This window comes from Chionomys nivalis, chromosome 14 (assembly GCF_950005125.1).
Source record: "Chionomys nivalis chromosome 14, mChiNiv1.1, whole genome shotgun sequence".
Lineage (NCBI taxonomy): Eukaryota > Metazoa > Chordata > Mammalia > Rodentia > Cricetidae > Chionomys > Chionomys nivalis.
This window is the reverse complement of record NC_080099.1, coordinates 49,521,997-49,538,435: the sequence shown is the minus strand read 5'-3', so window position 1 is coordinate 49,538,435 and position 16,439 is coordinate 49,521,997. Positions and strand designations below refer to the sequence as shown.

Sequence of the window (16,439 nt, the reverse complement as noted above, 5' to 3'; positions counted from 1 at the left end):
TTACAAAGGTATATCCCTGGAGCTCCCTGTTCATCTTGCAGGCAGCATGGCTACTCAGAGCATCTCCTCTCCCCAGTAATGGATACCACTTATATAGCCTCAGCCAGGACCTTAGGCGTGCGGATGTATGTAAGGCCTTACGCTGTGTATTTGGTAGGGTGTGTGTGTGTTTATATTATTGAATGTTCGGAAACCCAGTTGCTTCTGCTGGAACTGAATACATGCTTGGAGCCTTGTATGCTGAAGTTTCCACCAATGCTACCAAACCCCTAGGAACTGTATCCATAGGGGCTCAGGAGTCTGAGGCACCTAGGAGAGCTGGGAGGACTGTCTCCCTTCTGCGCTCCCGTGCAGATGTATAAAGGCACTGATGGAGTAGTTCAGGAGAAGATCTGGGGCCTGCGAAGTGTCTTTAAGGATCCCCCCGCCCGGTTTAAGAAGAGATTTGGCTCACATGACATTGGCTAGGATGAGTTTCTGTTGCCAGGAAAGTGGGTGAAATAGAGAGAGGACTGGTTGCCCTGCAGAGTGAGCTTCTGCCTGCAGAGGGCGCTATGGTCAGGTTGGGGTCTACTTTAGTTCTGCTGCGTTTACCTTGCCTACCTTTTCTGGGCTCAACCTGGGCATCTTGGCATCAGGCCCCATTGAATCCTCCTCCCTCTGCTCCCTAGTCTCGCATTGCCAAGCGGGGGCGGAAACTTGTGGACTATGACAGTGCCCGGCACCACTATGAGTCTCTTCAAACCGCCAAAAAGAAAGATGAAGCCAAAATTGCCAAGGTAAGGGCTGGGGCAGGGGCAGGGGCAGGGAATCAGAGAGAGGTTAGTCCAAGGTTCCCAATCGTGGGTGGGGATGGTGCTGAGCCCAGTGCCAGATAGACGAAGATCCTTCGGGTGCCTAGGCAGGAGGGTGGGGGCTGTTGCTGGCCTCTTTCTGCCCCTTAGCCCTGCTCCGAGGCAGTTTTCCAGAATGAGAATAAACCCGGCTCAGGTTTCCCTGGCGTGGCGCTACCACTGCTTAATGCACCGAGTGGAATTCCGTCCTGGGATCCGATATGACCCTGTGTTGCTGGAATAAGCCTTTGGGCTGGTCACAGGGGTGTTGAGTGGGTGGGTGACAAAGCCCCGTGTGCTCAGCTCCTCCTACATAGTTGTTTTGCGGTTACAGTTCAACCTCCCTCTCCATGGCCACTTGGGTGGGGTTCCCCTTATTTTCGCAGCCTCGGGAGTTGGTAAGGGGAAAAGCATTACCTGCTTCGGGCCGGCCTCTGGATAGGGGCTGGCTTGTCTGTCTCTATGTGGGGTTGTGGGCTTGGTGTTTAATTATCTATGTCTCTGTTTTTTTTCCTCCCACCTCCCTCCTGTCTCTCCATTCTCCTTTGCCTTGACCTCTCCTTCCCTTCCTCCCTGCCCCCAGCCTGTCTCGCTGCTTGAGAAAGCCGCCCCCCAGTGGTGCCAAGGCAAACTACAGGCTCATCTTGTAGCTCAAACTAACCTGCTCCGAAATCAGGTGATACTGGCTTCTAACCTTGCACGTGCTGGCGCCTTCTGGTCTGTTGTTCTCTGCTGGGTGTCTCTCTGCCCGGCCTCCACACGTTACCTTAGAACAAGGGAGGGCTTATCTTCTTTTTGGGGTTTGGGGACAGACAGGGCTGGGGTCCGAGCTGGAGGCCTGTGGGTGAGGGTGGGGTGAGGTGGGGGTTTTAGATGCCTCTGAGACTCCTACCATAGAGGTGACAACTGACGCCGTGTCCTGGCAGATTGGGGCCTAGGAGTTGTGGCTAACCTGGGCATCCTACCCAGGTCTATGCTTTCTTCAGATGGCTGACTTCCAGAACTGCCCCAACCAGGAACACCTTTGAGTATCTGCCCTCTCTGGGGGCTTCCTTAAGCGGTTTGGAGCTCCAAAGTTATTCTGAGGAGACATATTTGCCCCCAGAGGCACTCTTACTCCCAGTATCCCAGAGATGGCTGTCGTTGAGCGGGCCTCATAACTCCAGCCCTGGTGGTTGGCCTGGCCTCTTTGCTACAGAGGACCCAGAACCTGGCCACTGGAGGAGACTCCAGGAGGCCTCTGTGTTCTGACTGGAATGTGAAACCTATCAGGGAGACCTGATAGTTCCAGATGGGTCCTGTGGTGGTTACATAAAGGAAGAAGGTTTTAAGAGTTTCTATTGGACGCTGGGCCTGCCAGTGAATCTTATAGTCCTCTTGGTATCCTGAACCTGGAACTGGCTAAAGATTGGCTGGGGTCTGCTGGAGGTGAAGCAAATAGACCAAGAGATATACATCACATTTTTTTTTTCCTTCCCACCTTGCTGAGACTCAGGAAACCCTCCCTTTGTAGTGGGGATAAGGCAGGTAGTTGAGACCTGACCCAGGAAGAGGTCAGATTTCTCCTGGACAGTGCCCCATTTTTCCTGGGCCACCTCCTGATTTCGTCATCGCCAGCCACATATATCAGATGTCCAGGAAGGGGAGGGAGGGAGCTCCAACCTGACATGGCTAGCTGCCAAATTTCTGACCTGACCCTCTGCCTGATTTCCTGAAGGCCAAGGTTTGGGGCTCACTTGGGAGGTACTGAGGTTAGGATCAAGGTGACTGGTCATTCAGAGCCTGTGGGCACGGGCTGACAGGTCTGGAAAATACTCAGGCAGCCTTGGGAGGTAGAGCAGGAGGACTATCGGGCAGTATATGGGCTAAGAGGGGATAGGCGGGAGAGCTGAGACCAGGTTTGTTCGTTCCCTCGCGACAAGGCAAGGAGCATTCTGAATGAGTTGGAGAGGCCCCCAGGATGCTGTAGGGCCTGGGGTGGGGTCTACCTGATTCTTTAGGGCCCCTGAGACAGGAGTGGGCGGGGAATCCTGCTCGGGAGGGCCCTCAGTTCATTCTGGGAGAGCAGCAGGGGAGGCTGAGGCACAGGGTTACCTTTTCAAATGCTGGGCTATAGATTGTTCATTTTCCCTTGTGACTTCTCTCTCTCTCTCTTTGGGACCTCCCCTCCTAATGCTAACTGGAAAACTGTTGCAGTTTGGGAGTTACCTTTGTCACCAGTGGGCTGTTGGCTGACTATGAGCTTGAACTGGAGACTGTAATCTGCCCTGAGGGTGGACTTGACTGTTTAGGAGACATTGTATCCTCTTCCAGCTGAGCTTGTAGAACTGAGGCTTCTTGTGGCTCTGGTTGGTCCTGGGAGCTCTCCAGACTTGCTTGAGTCTCTCAGGCTTGCCTGCAAGACTGACCCAGTCTCTCTAGCCAGCGCCTTGCTTTTAGACTGGAGAGGGGCGTGGGGGCTGCTGGACTCCCGCACTGCCCACAGCACTGCCCTGCTCTGTCATTCCTCTGTACTGCCTGGGGTGTGGGATTTGTGGTATAGTGTGTATAGCTACCTTCCGAGTGCGTCCTAAAAGGCCAGGATATGAGGGCCAAGTCAAAGGACTCAGGCCCTGTCTTCAGGGGCTTTAAAATGGACCTGCTCTTGTTCTGTGCAGTGTTGCTGGGGCACCGGGCCTGTGCTCCGTGTCTTGCCGCTCTGACCTGCGCTGCCCCAAGGGAATTGTTTGTTTAGATAGACATTTCCTTCCTCCCTTCTCGTGTGTGTGTGTGTGTGTGTGTGTGTGTGTGTGTGTGTGTCAGAGGACTCAAGTGTCCTCAGGTACTATCTTAGTTATGGTTTCTAACTTGGGGAGGAAAGGGTTAATTTGGGTTACACTTCCACGTCACTGTTCATCTTTGAAGGAAGTCAGGGCAGGAACTCAAACAGGGCAGGAACCTGGAGGCAGGAGCTGATGCAGAGGCCCCAGAGGGATGCTGATTGCTCTCTTGCTCCTCATAGCTTGCTCAACCTGCTTCCTTATAGAACCCAGGACCCACCAGCCCATGGATGGCCCCACCCACAATGGCCTGGGTCCTCCCCCCACTAATTGTTAATTTTAAAAATGCCTTATAGGCTTGCCTAGAGCTACATCTTATGGAGGCTTTTTCTCAGCTGAGTCTCCCTTCTCTCAAATGACTCTAGCTTGTGTCAAGTTGACATAAAACTATGGAGCACAGGCACCATCTCCTTTTTTTTTTTTTTTTTTTAAATTTTTTAATGTGGTCATGAATATGTGGAGGTCAGAGAACAAGTTTACGGAGCTGTTTTTTTCCTTCCCTTCTTCCATGGTCTTCAGGGATTGAGCTCAGACTGCCAGGCTCCCGGAGCAAGTGCTTCTCCTTGCTGAGTGTTCTACCACACGAGACAGGCTTTCTCACTGGCCAGAGACTCCCCAGATAGACTGGGCTGGCTGGCTGGTAGGCCCAGGAGACTTACTTATCTCTTTGCTGGGACAGCAGACACAACCACCTCCTGCTGTGTGTGTGTGTGGTGTGTGTGTGTGTGTGTGTGTGATGCCCTCAGAGGCTAGAAGAGGGAGTCAGGTCACCTAGAAATGGAATTAAAAGGGGTTGTGACCTCCTTGATGTGGTGCTGGTACTGAATTTGAGTCCTCTGGATAGTCAGGAAGGCTCCTTTAACATAACTACTAAGCAATCTCTTTGTTCCCTACTCTCAAATTTAAAGTGGGTTCTGGAGATCAAACAGAAGTCCTTATGCGTACACAGTGAGCACCACGATTTCTTGAGCCCTCTTCCCAGCCTCACTTTTAAAGGTTTGTCGTGTGTATCCCCCCGCCCCCCCCCCCCCCCGTTTTTAATTAGATTCTGATAACACACACCCAGGAGCCCTATGTGTTACCGGGAGTGTATGTTTGATAATCAGAAGCCACGGGCGTTCCTTCTTCCATCCAAGGCTTCAGCTTGGGGTCCACTGGGGCTGGGTGCTCAGCAGGCAGGTCCTGGTGTGTCTTAAGCTGGGTGTGATTTTTGTCTGAGTGGTGTTCTGGCCAGCTGTGGGCTCAACACCAGCCTTAGAATGGGAGGCTGCCGGGTTGTGAGTCAGACTTGACTGAGTCAGCCCTGTCTGTGTGACTGATTCACAGCCTCACCTGGTGCGGGGTCTAGTGCCACCGTTTGGTGGATGCGGGCACTTTTTAGAATAAGAGGTGTAGGGAGAATCATGGGTACTGGGCATGGACACCTCAGCCCAGCTCCTTCTTCCCTGCCTAATTCCTTTGTCCTTCTTAGAGGTACTGAGCCACTGCCTCTGGCCCCTGGTGGGAACGGGTCATGGGAGAGCGATTTGTGGGGAAAAAAGCTTCCCCAAGAAACTAACAGAAACTGGAAACCAAAGCCAAGTGGACTCTGGCCCTAAGAAAGCTAGTAGGAACCTTTGGGAGGGGGTCACAGAAAGCAGTTGCCAGCTAGCTGAATCTCAGGGCTGAGACTTGGCTCAAGGGAGTTAATGAAAGTGGGGCTCCACTGCGTCTGGGGTCTGCCTTTGTGTTCCAACTCTCTAGGTTGTTTGTGGCCAACCCCTGCCCCCGCTGTGTGTATGTGTGTTTAGGCCAGGGATCAAGCTCCAGTACTGTCCCTGAGAGGTTGTCCACGGTAGCATTTTGAGACAGATCTCTCACTGGGACCCGAGGCACATGGTTTAGTTCAGCTGGCTAGTCAGTGAGCTCCAAGGATCTTCCTATAGGTACCTCCCCAGAACTGGGGTTTCAAATGTGTTCTCCCACATCAGGCTTTTTATGTGGATGCTGGGGTTCAAATTCGAGTCCTCCTTCCTACTTATCCTGCAAGTACTTTACCAACTGAACCATCTCCCCAGCCCTTGTCTCCAGTCGTCTTACCAGAGTGTCCCCTTAGGCCCAGCTGTCTCAGCCCTCAGGTCTCCAGTGGGAAGTTCTGGGTGGGTAGCCACATCCAGTCTAGTGTCTATCCTGCTTAGGCCCTGGGGCCTACATCCAAGCAGGAGAGGGTACCAGCTGTTTGGGCAGGTCTGCCTCAGCTCCCCAGGGCAGAGTTCCGGGCGCAGGCTAACAGACTCCACTGCCTCTCCATCCCAGGCAGAGGAGGAGCTCATCAAAGCCCAGAAGGTGTTCGAGGAGATGAATGTGGACCTGCAGGAGGAGCTGCCATCCCTGTGGAACAGGTGAAGTCAGGAGGGGTCCATATACCTGGTGGCCAGCCCGACCCTGTGTCCGCCTACCCACCCCACGGCTCTGTGCCTCTGAGGATGCAGCATGCAGTCACATGTGGTTCTCACCATGTCGCCTCCTCTCCCTCCGGCAGCCGTGTAGGTTTCTATGTCAACACGTTCCAGAGCATCGCGGGCCTGGAGGAAAACTTCCATAAAGAGATGAGCAAGGTAGGCCAGAGCGATCCTGCAGGGCAAGGGGTCAGTCAAAGGCAGGGATGGGGAGCTTGGGCACATTGGGGACGGCTGTGGGTGCTCCAGTCCAGCCGCAGCCTGCCATGCCTTGTCCTTCTCTTCTTGCCTGGATCCATGTTGCTGAAACATGATCCGCCCCTTCTCCAACTCTAACAATCTTCTCAGGCAACTCTGATGGATATTTTCCTCGATCTGTAGGGAAATAATAAATAAGTTATCGGAATTTTTATAATAATAAAAAAAGTCTCCTGTGTTTCTTGAGATAGTGAAGTGGGCTGCTTCTCTTCCTGAATCTGGCATAGGAGGGGCAAATCACCTCACACTTGTATGCTGTGTTAGAATGGAAGCTGAGTAACAGGGCCACTCGAGACACCTTCTGGGGCAGCTCCTGGCGGCTGTTGTGACTTTGTCTCTTGGACTCAGAGGAATGAAGTGACGATGGTGGATCCCAGGTTTTGGGACTAAAGAGAACGAGTTGGTTTGGGGCCTTTTCCTGACCACAGCCTACTGTTTAAGGCCTCTCTTTTCTTCCTGTTTTTCCTCCTCCTTCTTAAAGACTTGAGGCAAAGCCTACAACACTTAGGACTGGCAAGATGGCTCAGTGGGCAAAGGTGCTTGTCACATAGGCCTGGTCGGTGACATGAGTTTAGTCCCTGGAACTTAAATAATGGTAGAGAGAATCGACTCTACAGGGTTGTCCCCCAGTAATAAATACGTAAATTGAGAAAAAATTCAAAACGGGTATTTTAGGGAAAAAAATCTTTATGCAAAGTTAGTTCAAGGCACAAAAGGCACAATTATGTATTAAGTAGGAAAACAATTTATCTCTGCACTTCCTAGTGGCCAAAGCAAAAAGAGAAATGTTGTCGGTGATGAGACCCATGATCCGCGGGGGGCAACCCTCTTGCCTTTTGGAGAAATTTCTGGAAGTTGTAGGATGGTTGAGAAGCTTCTTGCCAAAATGACCTTAATAACTAGGGTTAACAAACATTAAATCTGTAGACTGCAGAAACGAGTTTTAAGAAATAAAATGGTGAAGTTCCTTGTGCTGGAAATCCAGTAAGGTTGAGGCTTCAGGCAGCTTAGTGAGACCTTATCTCCGACTGAAATGGACAAAGAGGTGGGTACGTGGTCCAGTAGTAGAACATTTACCTAACACATGCAAAGCCATGTTAGGCAAATGCTCAACTCTTCCCTGACTGGGAAAAGGTGAAAACAGTGGCTTTCTTGTGGCATTTAGGACATCCCTTTAAAGAGCAAGAGAGAAAAGGTGGCCTCAGAAATAGGAGCTGTCGGCAATCCAGCTCATGTCCCCTGATTACGCTGTTGGTTGTCTGGGGTTCATTGTGTTAGTCTTCTTCCTTTGATGGGGTCAAAGGAGCTCACTCCTGGTAGAGGCAGGGGCGCAGTGAGGAAAAAGGGGGATTCCTGCAGGAGATGTGCTTGTCCAAGCCTGCTTCTGTTCACTCTTCCCCTGCAGCTCAATCAGAACCTCAACGACGTCCTGGTCAGCCTGGAGAAGCAACACGGGAGCAACACCTTCACAGTCAAGGCCCAGCCCAGGTGGGTCAAGGCAGGGAGGGTGAGGTCTGTGGGGCCCTGTGACTTGATGGCCAGCACCACAGGGGCAGCTATTTCCTGAGACTCTCTTTGTCCCCCTTGGTCTCCACCGTTTGACCTGAGTCGCCAGGAACCTTCCTAGCTCTCTGCCCCCTGGCATCAGGAAGCAGCTCCTCTAGTCCTGTTCTGTGGAGGAAAGAATATGGCCAGCAGGCCTGCAAATGCCTGGGCCTTTGTAGAGGTAAAGGACAGGGTGGAGGCGGAGCTTGATTGTTGACAGAGGTTGTGGTTCCTGGCACACCAGCCTTCCTTCCTCCTGCTCAAGGTGAGGGTCAAGGATGGGGGCAGTGTCTCCATGCTTTGTCCTTCACTGCCTTTCCTGGGCAGCTGCTAGGGGGTCCTATCACCTGAGGGAGAGGGGAAGCAGCAGAAACAGCCTGGAGTCTGGTATTACACTCCTTCTGTGTGTGTGTGTGTGTGTGTGTGTGTGCATGTGCACGCGTGTGTGCACACGTGTGTGAGTGAAGGAAGGGGAGGGGTGGGTATTGATTGTGTATGTGTATGTACATTTGACTGAGTACATGGGCATGAGTACCCCACGTGTCTGCAAGGTCTCTGCTTCTTGGGTAACTGTCCCCTGCCCAAAACTTTGAGGGTTTCAGTGAACCAGTCTTATTCTTTTCTTTGCCCTGAAAATAAAACATGCGATTGGCAAAGAGGAGCCTGCAGGTCTCCTGGGGAGCATGGGAGGGAGAAGGGGGGATGCGAGCAGATATGAGTCTGTGATCACCTTAGGAAGACCTTACCCAGTTGGAAAGACTGTGGGGCCCAGGCTGGGTGAGCCCTGGTGTCCTATAGCCTTCCACGATTGGTTAGCAACTACACTCGGCAGAGGACAGCCAGGAGGAGCATGGGGTACTGATTGAGGGCGTGGGGGGGGCGAGTCCTGGGGTGGGAAGCTAGGAGGGATAAAGGTGAAGGCAGAGGTATCAGGAGCAGGCTGAGGACGGGGGAAAATCCTGGGGAAAGGGCAGAGGGAGGAAGGCTAAGAACAGGTAGAGAACAGGGACGGGCTGAGGGCAGTGTGGGAAGGTCAGACAGGTTGGATGGACCAGACTGGGGGGGGGGCAGGTAGAGGGTAGGTCATTTCTTAGAGGCCCCTGAGCAGAAATGGAGGAGCAGGCATCAGAGGAAAGCCTAGTTCCCATGGCTCCTCCAAATGAAGCACCCACACCCCACCATTCCCACAGAAAGAAAACTAAACTGTTCTCACGGCTGCGCAGAAAGAAGAACAGGTACCGCCGTGAGTGCAGTGCCGTGGGCCTCTGGGCCCCACCCTGACTGCGCATGTGCCTTGTGACCTGTGCCCTGCTGAAGGGCTCACTAACCCCTAACCTGCCGGTGTGTCCTGTTGCTTGGGAACATGTGTCAGGAGGGGTGGAGGACCTGGGATGCGAGGGAGGGAGGCGGTACAAGGCGGGTGGTTGGAAGGTTAGTATACCCCTGTCCTATGCACACCCTGAGTCCACTAGCACACAGGTACTGAGCAGGGACAAGGATCCCCACTCTTAAAAGCATCCCCATTACACTGTATTCTACTTTGCTATATATTCTTTAGGTAGGCAAGTGCACCCCCTAAAAATCAAGGTCTCCTCAGACTAGGCATCTGGGGAACTGGTTCTAGTGGTCCTTCTAGAATGTCTAGATCTTCAGATGCCAGCACCATAGCCATAGTTCAATGGCTCTTGAGCAGCTGAAATGTGTGTATTTTGATTCTGGAAGCCATGATGGTGATGCTAATTTATTTAGCTGCAGTGGCTACTACCTGCTGCCATCCCCTGCTCCTGCATGTCCAGTGGCTGCAGTGTGTGTCCCCGACCCTTCATGTCCCCAAGTGGACCCTGCTGCTCGCTTTGCCCTCTCTCAACTGTCACTTCTCTGCAGTGAAGCCACCAGCGTGGAGCCGTTTCTCCAGGGTGTGCACTAAGTTGAGGAACCATGGGAAGGAAAGTGCAGAGGTAGCCAGGGTTCCTGGGCTGTGATCTGATCTGTGCAGGCAGGAAGACCGCTGGAGCAGTCAGAGGGGAGGAGCCTGGGTGGACAGGCTGATGTCTGAGGAAAGAGAGACTCACTTTGCCTCTAGGATGTATGGCTTGTTTGTGCTGTGGACGTTGGGCGCATAGGCGGGGAAGAGACTGGTTCTCACTGATTCACCCCTGCTTTTAAGGCAAGCCCCCTCTGAGCCACACAGGATCATGCCTTGTTCCTTACACTTCCAATCTACATGTGCACACAGTTCCAGACAGGATGCCCAGGACACACATCAGCACACAATTTTATATTTTTTTTACACGTGGATTCATGGGGTTCACACATGGATTCACCGATTTACACACAGGCCCACGGGGCTTACTCATCCACACAGCTTCACACGCGGATCTCAGGAGCTCACATAGGTACACGGCTCCACATGTGAATCCGTGGAGTTGGCGCATACACACATGTCATTCCCCACGGGCACCCACAAGGTGCTCACAAACTGCTCCGCGTCTTCTAGCCCTTGGTCCCACTGACATCATTCTCCTTTTGTCCTTCTGCAGTGACAGTGCCCCTGACAAGGGGAACAAGAGCCCTTCACCTCCTCCAGATGGCTCCCCTGCTGCTACCCCCGAGATCAGAGTGAACCATGAGCCAGAGCCAGCCGGCGGGGCATCACCGGGGGCCACCATCCCCAAGTCCCCATCTCAGGTAGGCATGCTTGCTGTCTCCACGACCTGACCCTTTTCCTTCTCTTCCTCTGTTGCTTTTGTCCCTTCTCCTTTCTCCATCATCCCTTACCTGGGGCCACACAGGTTTTGAGCCTGAGGTTCTGCTCTGTGGAGGACTGGTTCTGACCTCAGTCTCCTTGGGCTACACTGAACCTAGACTTTCTCGGTGTTCCTGGTCTACTTGACCATGGTTTCTGTAAACATTCCACAGAAGTGAGCATCTTTCCCTTTCCCGTCTCCCTGTCCTGTCTCCTTGACTCTATCTTCCATCCTCCCTAGCTCTCTGGATGTTCAACCTCTGAGTAGCCAGTCTCTCTCCAGATTCAGGAGGTCTTGCCCTTTGTCTGGTAGGGACTGAGAGAAGAACCCTATCAGATGGCCTCACAGCGCCATCAAGGAACAGAAAGAGAACGGGCTCCGTGAGGAAAGGCAGGTGGGGGGGACAGGTACATGGCCTCAGTCTCTCCTCTCTTCCTGTCCTGTCCTCTCAAGCCCTCTGGGTTCCCGCAGAGGTCCCAGGAGCTAGCATCTGGGTGGGGTTGAAAGAATTGAGTTCTCTTGCTTCTGCCCATGGGAAATTAGGGCAGGATGTCAAGAGTGGCAGTAAGAACCCACACCTGATAATGTACTGCCCTTGTTGAGGTTGGGTCCCAGGCTAGGGCTGGACACCCTTCTGCTCACTGGGTCTCTCACTGCCTTGGGTAAGTGGTAGAAGCCAAGATTAGGGCAATCCTTCACCCGATCTACATATGCGGTCCTTGTGGGGACCTAGTTCAGGCTGGCTTCCGTAGGCATAGCCTGAGCCTGAGCTGGAGCTCCTTTGGGCAATCCCAGCCTAGGGAAGAGGAGGTAAGGCCTGTGGGGAGAAGGGATGGGCAGGGGAGGCGGCCTTTAACTCCAAGTTCCCTCCTAGGTAAGTAGGGCGGACCTTCCTCCAGTGGGCTATGGGGACATGTCACACATTGTGGCCTAATGGGTCACTCGCTCTGCCTTTGTTTACCCCCTTTGTTTCTGTCTCCTCCCTCTTTCTCCTTTCTTTTTGCACAGTGTTTTTGGACCTCCAGTCTTGGTTTTTTCTCTTGGGGTGGCCTGCTCCCTTGGTGTGTGTCCAGGGGATCAATGACTTGTTTGTTTTCCTCCACGGCCTGGGAGTGGCTGACTAATTTAACCATGGCTTTGTCTCTGTCTTCCCCGTACTGTGCTCCGCCACGCCTCCCATGCTTCCTCCCTTGCTGGCCCACAGCTCCGGAAAGGCCCACCTGTCCCTCCGCCTCCCAAACACACCCCATCCAAGGAGATGAAGCAGGAACAGATTCTCAACCTTTTTGATGACGCATTTGTCCCCGAGATCAGCGTGACCACCCCCTCCCAGGTCAGCCGTGTCCACCGCGGCCCAGTCGTCTCCCCTTGCCACTCTTTCTCTTACGGCATGCATGGCCTTCCATCGTCTACCCTGAGCTCCAAGCTTCTCTCAAGAGCCAAGAATTTGGCTGGAGAGATGGGCTGGAGCCTCCATCTTTGATCCATCCATCTCCCCCTTTCCATCATTCTCCCGTCATCAGCCATTCCACCCACCCGAGCATGCATCATGGCGGGATAAAGGGACGTGCTAACGACAGGTCTTCCTGTTCTTCATGGCGGTCTTCAGCTTGGCTGTCACCTCACACTGATTGGTGATATAATGGGGACATGGAGTGACTGGGCAGCCATGGGCGTTCCCTGGCGCAGGTGACATTTACCTGGGAAGGAGTCGCAGGCATTGTTTTAGTTAGAGATATCAGAACTGGGCCAGAAGGGACAAGAGACTGACTCACCAAATGGTGCAGGTAGGAGTCAGGCAGAGCCCTGTTGGGTACTGTAATGACTAATCTGCCAGCGCTGATGCTTCTAAGTGTCATGAAATGCCCACCCTCAGGTGGAGACAAAGACAGAGGCACCCTCTGTGCTGGGAAAACATCTTGTTAAGACTGGAACAGGCTAACACACGATCAAAGCAGCCTGGGGTGATCAGCTCCCTGCTTCAAGCTGGCCTTCAGCCTCCTAGCCTCCCACCCCATGCAGGGCTTCCCTTTCGAGGAGGTGGCTATCCTAGATCCTGGGGGACTTGGCCAGAGCCCTTCCCTTCACAGGTATCTCTAGACTCTACCTTCCCTAGCATCATTTGAACATCCCAGATATCTGGAGGGTATCCCAGGGTCTGAGGATGGGACTGTGGAAGAGGCAGCTTAGAATGGAGAACAGGGACCACTACAACAGGAACCTAGAGGGGGTGGGCTTTTAGCTCCCGTGGAAGGACTGGGGGTGGAACCAAAGCTCCTCTATGCAAGAAGGTAGCCCAGAGGCCGGTAGGAATAGGCAGTGTGGAATGGGGCTGAAAATCTCCAGGCTCGCTCCTTGTGGGGCCATTCCCTTCCTGAGGGTGCCTGGGCAGGTGGCCGGCATGTGTTTAAGGTGAGAGATATGGGGTATCATGGGAGCTTGTAGATGCTGGGGGGAGATGTCATAGCTACTTACTTATGCCATCTTGTTTGGTTTTCAACACCCCCTGTGAGGGGCCATACCCCGTTTACCTGCTGAGCTTCCCATAGTCATATGTCAGAGGGAGCCATTGAATGGCCCACCAGGCTCCTTGTATGCCTGCTCCTCCCCCCCCCCCCATGTCATTGCACACCTTGCTTGCTGCTTCTCATCTCCATCTGCAGGGAGCCGGGACTACCGGTCTGTCGGGGTGGGAGAGTACTTTGGGAGGTATTGCATGCGTGGGGGGGAGGGCTCATGTCGTCCACGGTGCTTGTGCCAACAGGCTGCTTGGTGTGATGTGGTGAGCAGTCTCAGTGTCTTGGTCTTGTGTGGGAAAGAGTCATTTGCCAGAGGCAGGACTGAGAGGAGACGAGCAACACCCTGGCTGTGGTCCTCCCCCGACAGTGTTCCAGGAGTATTGCTGTCTGGGCTTGGGTGACTTCTAAGAAGTGCAGACGGGGTGAGGCTGGTGGCTGTGTGACAGCGGTGCCTCAGGCACCTCCACGTCCTGAGTCCATGGCCACGAGGTCTCTAGCCCAGCTTTCAGACAAGACTGGACTGGAAGGAGAGTCAGCTAAGGGTCAAGCGGAGGCCACTTGTTCTGAGAAGGGGGTCCATTTGGCCGGACCCAATTGAAAGGGATCCCAGATTCTCATGCTGTTTGGGTTCTTAGTGTCCCCAAGACCCTATGTTCCTCTGAAGAGCTGCAGGCCACATCACAATGTTTCTAGCCTTTCTTGATCGGGAGGGACATGGACCTGGGGCGTTATCTCCAAGTTGGGCCCCCATGGAAAGCAAGTGGAGGTAAGAAGTTGCTGACCTGAACTTGTAGGACTGTAGCCCCTCTGCTGTCTCCTGAGGCCTGTGGAGTGGGCACACTGCACCATATCCTTGATCGAACTGGGGTGGCGTCTGCCAGAGCTCTGAGGGGGAAGCCCACAAGCAAGACAAGTTTGTAGTGCCTTGAAGGCAGCTAAGTCAGAGTGTCCCTGGGGAATTGCAGTTGCCTAGCACCCACCCAGCCTTGGAAGCCTGTCTGGTCAGCTACTGCTGATTTGTTCAAGGATCGCTTTCGGGGGTCTGGAGAGAGACACCTCTCATGATGGCGTATACTGGAGCTTTATATTGTTGGTGGAGATCTAGCTCCATGTATACTGCTGGGCTGCATCCAGGTTCCCCAAAAGGGAATCTTGAGGTATCTGTGGGTGTTGTCTACAGCTGTAATGTAGGTACCCCAAACTGCCTGACACTGGGATCCCACAATGAAGGTGCTCTTTCCCCTTCCCTAGAGTTGGATGGCAGGTTGGGGTGTCCCAGAGAGGGGTTTGGATAGGTGCCAGTGCGAAACCTTTGACCTGGGGTCTCTGAGTTGGGAGACTGAGGCGGGCATGTTCAGCCCAGGCCACAGCCTTGTGCTGCTCTTGATACACAGGGCAAAGTCAGGTGAGCTTGTGGGGGCAAAGGGCTGAGAAGCCATGGTACTGATTTGTTGTTGGCTGCTGGAAAAATCTGTCCTAGCTGGCATCTTCACGCAGGTGGGGGCCTGTACTAGTTTGTGTAGTTGTGGACAATACTTCTTCACGCGTGTGTGCAAATGTGTACGTGTGTGACTCCATTTTCCTTGGTGTGCGCAAGGCATAGGCTCAGTCTGTTACTAACTGCTTTCTTCCTCTGCTGCTGCTGTTACCAAGTTTGAGGCCCCTGGGCCTTTCGCAGAGCAGGCCAGTCTACTAGACCTGGACTTCGACCCCCTTCCGCCAGTGGCAAGCCCTGTGAAGGCACCCACACCCTCTGGTCAGGTTGGTTGTGCCCACCAGTGCCCATTCATGCGCCTGAGGACCAGGCCTTGTGCTTGTGTGAGCCATACAGATGCAAGTCTTCGGGGGTGAGGGGACTGGCCTTTTGCCCAGTGCCCTAGCCTCGTTACCTCTTCGGACATAGGGCAGAGTAGATGTGGATTAGCTGGGTTACTGTCACTCCGGACATGTCCCACAACCTCCGGTCACTCCAGCATCCTGCCCAGACTGTGGGCCTCCCTGAACTGGGGTTTGAAGCCCTCAGAGCCTGCCGGGTTGGGGTGTGGGTAGGGTCCCTGGGTGTGCTTGCTACGCTGTCTCTAACCTCTGTACTAACTCTGTCCTTTTCCCGTTACTGCTTCACTCAGCCAATCCCGTGGGACCTCTGGGAGGTAAGCCACGCCCTTGCTCCGCACCAGTGCCCACAGCCCTGGTGGCTGCTTCTCTCTGTGCGGAGGAGCACTCGTCCCTGCACCCAGTCTGCATGTGGCACAGTCGCTTCTCCATGTTCATGTGCACAGGGGGCCACTGAGACTCCAGCCTTCTGTCAGAACCACAGGAGTGGGCTCCTTGGTGTCTCAAGACCGTGTCCTCCGTTGGTTAGAGTTCAGGTCTTGCTGTTCACCTTGACAAATAGCCAGCAGGTCATCTAGAAGAGTCAAGGAGTCCTGATTACAAGGCAGTATTAGAACACTGTTTTTCTGGGGACCCACCCCTGGGAGCCCTGGGCATGGGGATTCAGAGACTTGGAGAGACTCGGAGACGCACACTTGGAATGTGCCCAGTAAGCAGTTGCATAAAATGTGGGTTCCAGGACACAATCTAACAAGGGCCCAGTCAATGTGGCAGGTGCTGCATATCAGCCAGGACTCTGGGGGGGCTCAAAAGTTTCTATAAAAGCTTCGTTCTATAAAGTGCTGCTGAGTTTGATTCTCAGTACTCAGGTAAAAACCCCAGGCATTAGTTGGGAATGGTCACTCAGTGGTTAAGGGCACTTCCTGCCCTTCCTGGGTTCTAGTCCTGGTTCCCACGCCAGCTGGTGTACAACTGCCAGTAATTTCAGTTCCGTGGGGTCTGAGTCTTAGGCTCTGCAGGCCCCTGCACACATTTGGTACATATACACCTATACGGGCACACACATATACATGTAAATACATAGTAAATACATAGAAATAAATCTTTTAAAAAGATACCGGCTATGGTGGTCCACGCTTGTAACCCCAGCACTTGTTACTGGAGGCAGAGGTGGGGGTATCACTGGATACTGCTTGCCAGCTGGCCTACCTGACATAGCAGGGAGCATCAGTTTCAGAGAGAGACTCTGCCTCAGAAAAGCCAAGGGTGTGTGTGTATGGTGTGTCTGTGTGTGTGTGTGTCTGTGTATGTGTGTGTGTGTGGTGTAGTGACTGAGGAGACAAAGAGCTGGACCTCTGGCTTCCACACACAAGATCGTCTATATCACATATGTGCATAAGCACACACATGTACACACACCACATAGCACACACACATACACCACACC

General features: G+C 53.3%; 1 protein-coding gene across 10 annotated transcripts in view; it reads left to right on the top strand.

Annotated features, from left to right (window-relative positions):
- Positions 1-16,439, top strand: part of Bin1 (bridging integrator 1) — a 58,564-nt gene that overhangs the window by 36,452 nt on the left and 5,673 nt on the right. For 2 of the 10 annotated variants that reach the window (XM_057788268.1, XM_057788266.1), the window contains exons 6-14: positions 672-779; positions 1,417-1,509; positions 5,948-6,033; positions 6,174-6,249; positions 7,754-7,836; positions 10,434-10,581; positions 11,845-11,973; positions 14,813-14,920; positions 15,286-15,309. In XM_057788268.1, the coding sequence (XP_057644251.1) occupies positions 672-779; positions 1,417-1,509; positions 5,948-6,033; positions 6,174-6,249; positions 7,754-7,836; positions 10,434-10,581; positions 11,845-11,973; positions 14,813-14,920; positions 15,286-15,309 (855 nt within the window). Of the gene's footprint in view, positions 1-671; positions 780-1,416; positions 1,510-5,947; positions 6,034-6,173; positions 6,250-7,753; positions 7,837-9,083; positions 9,129-10,433; positions 10,582-11,844; positions 11,974-14,812; positions 14,921-15,285; positions 15,310-16,439 lie in introns of all 10 variants that reach the window. The other 8 variants (XM_057788271.1, XM_057788273.1, XM_057788272.1 and 5 more) reach the window with 6 other exon arrangements.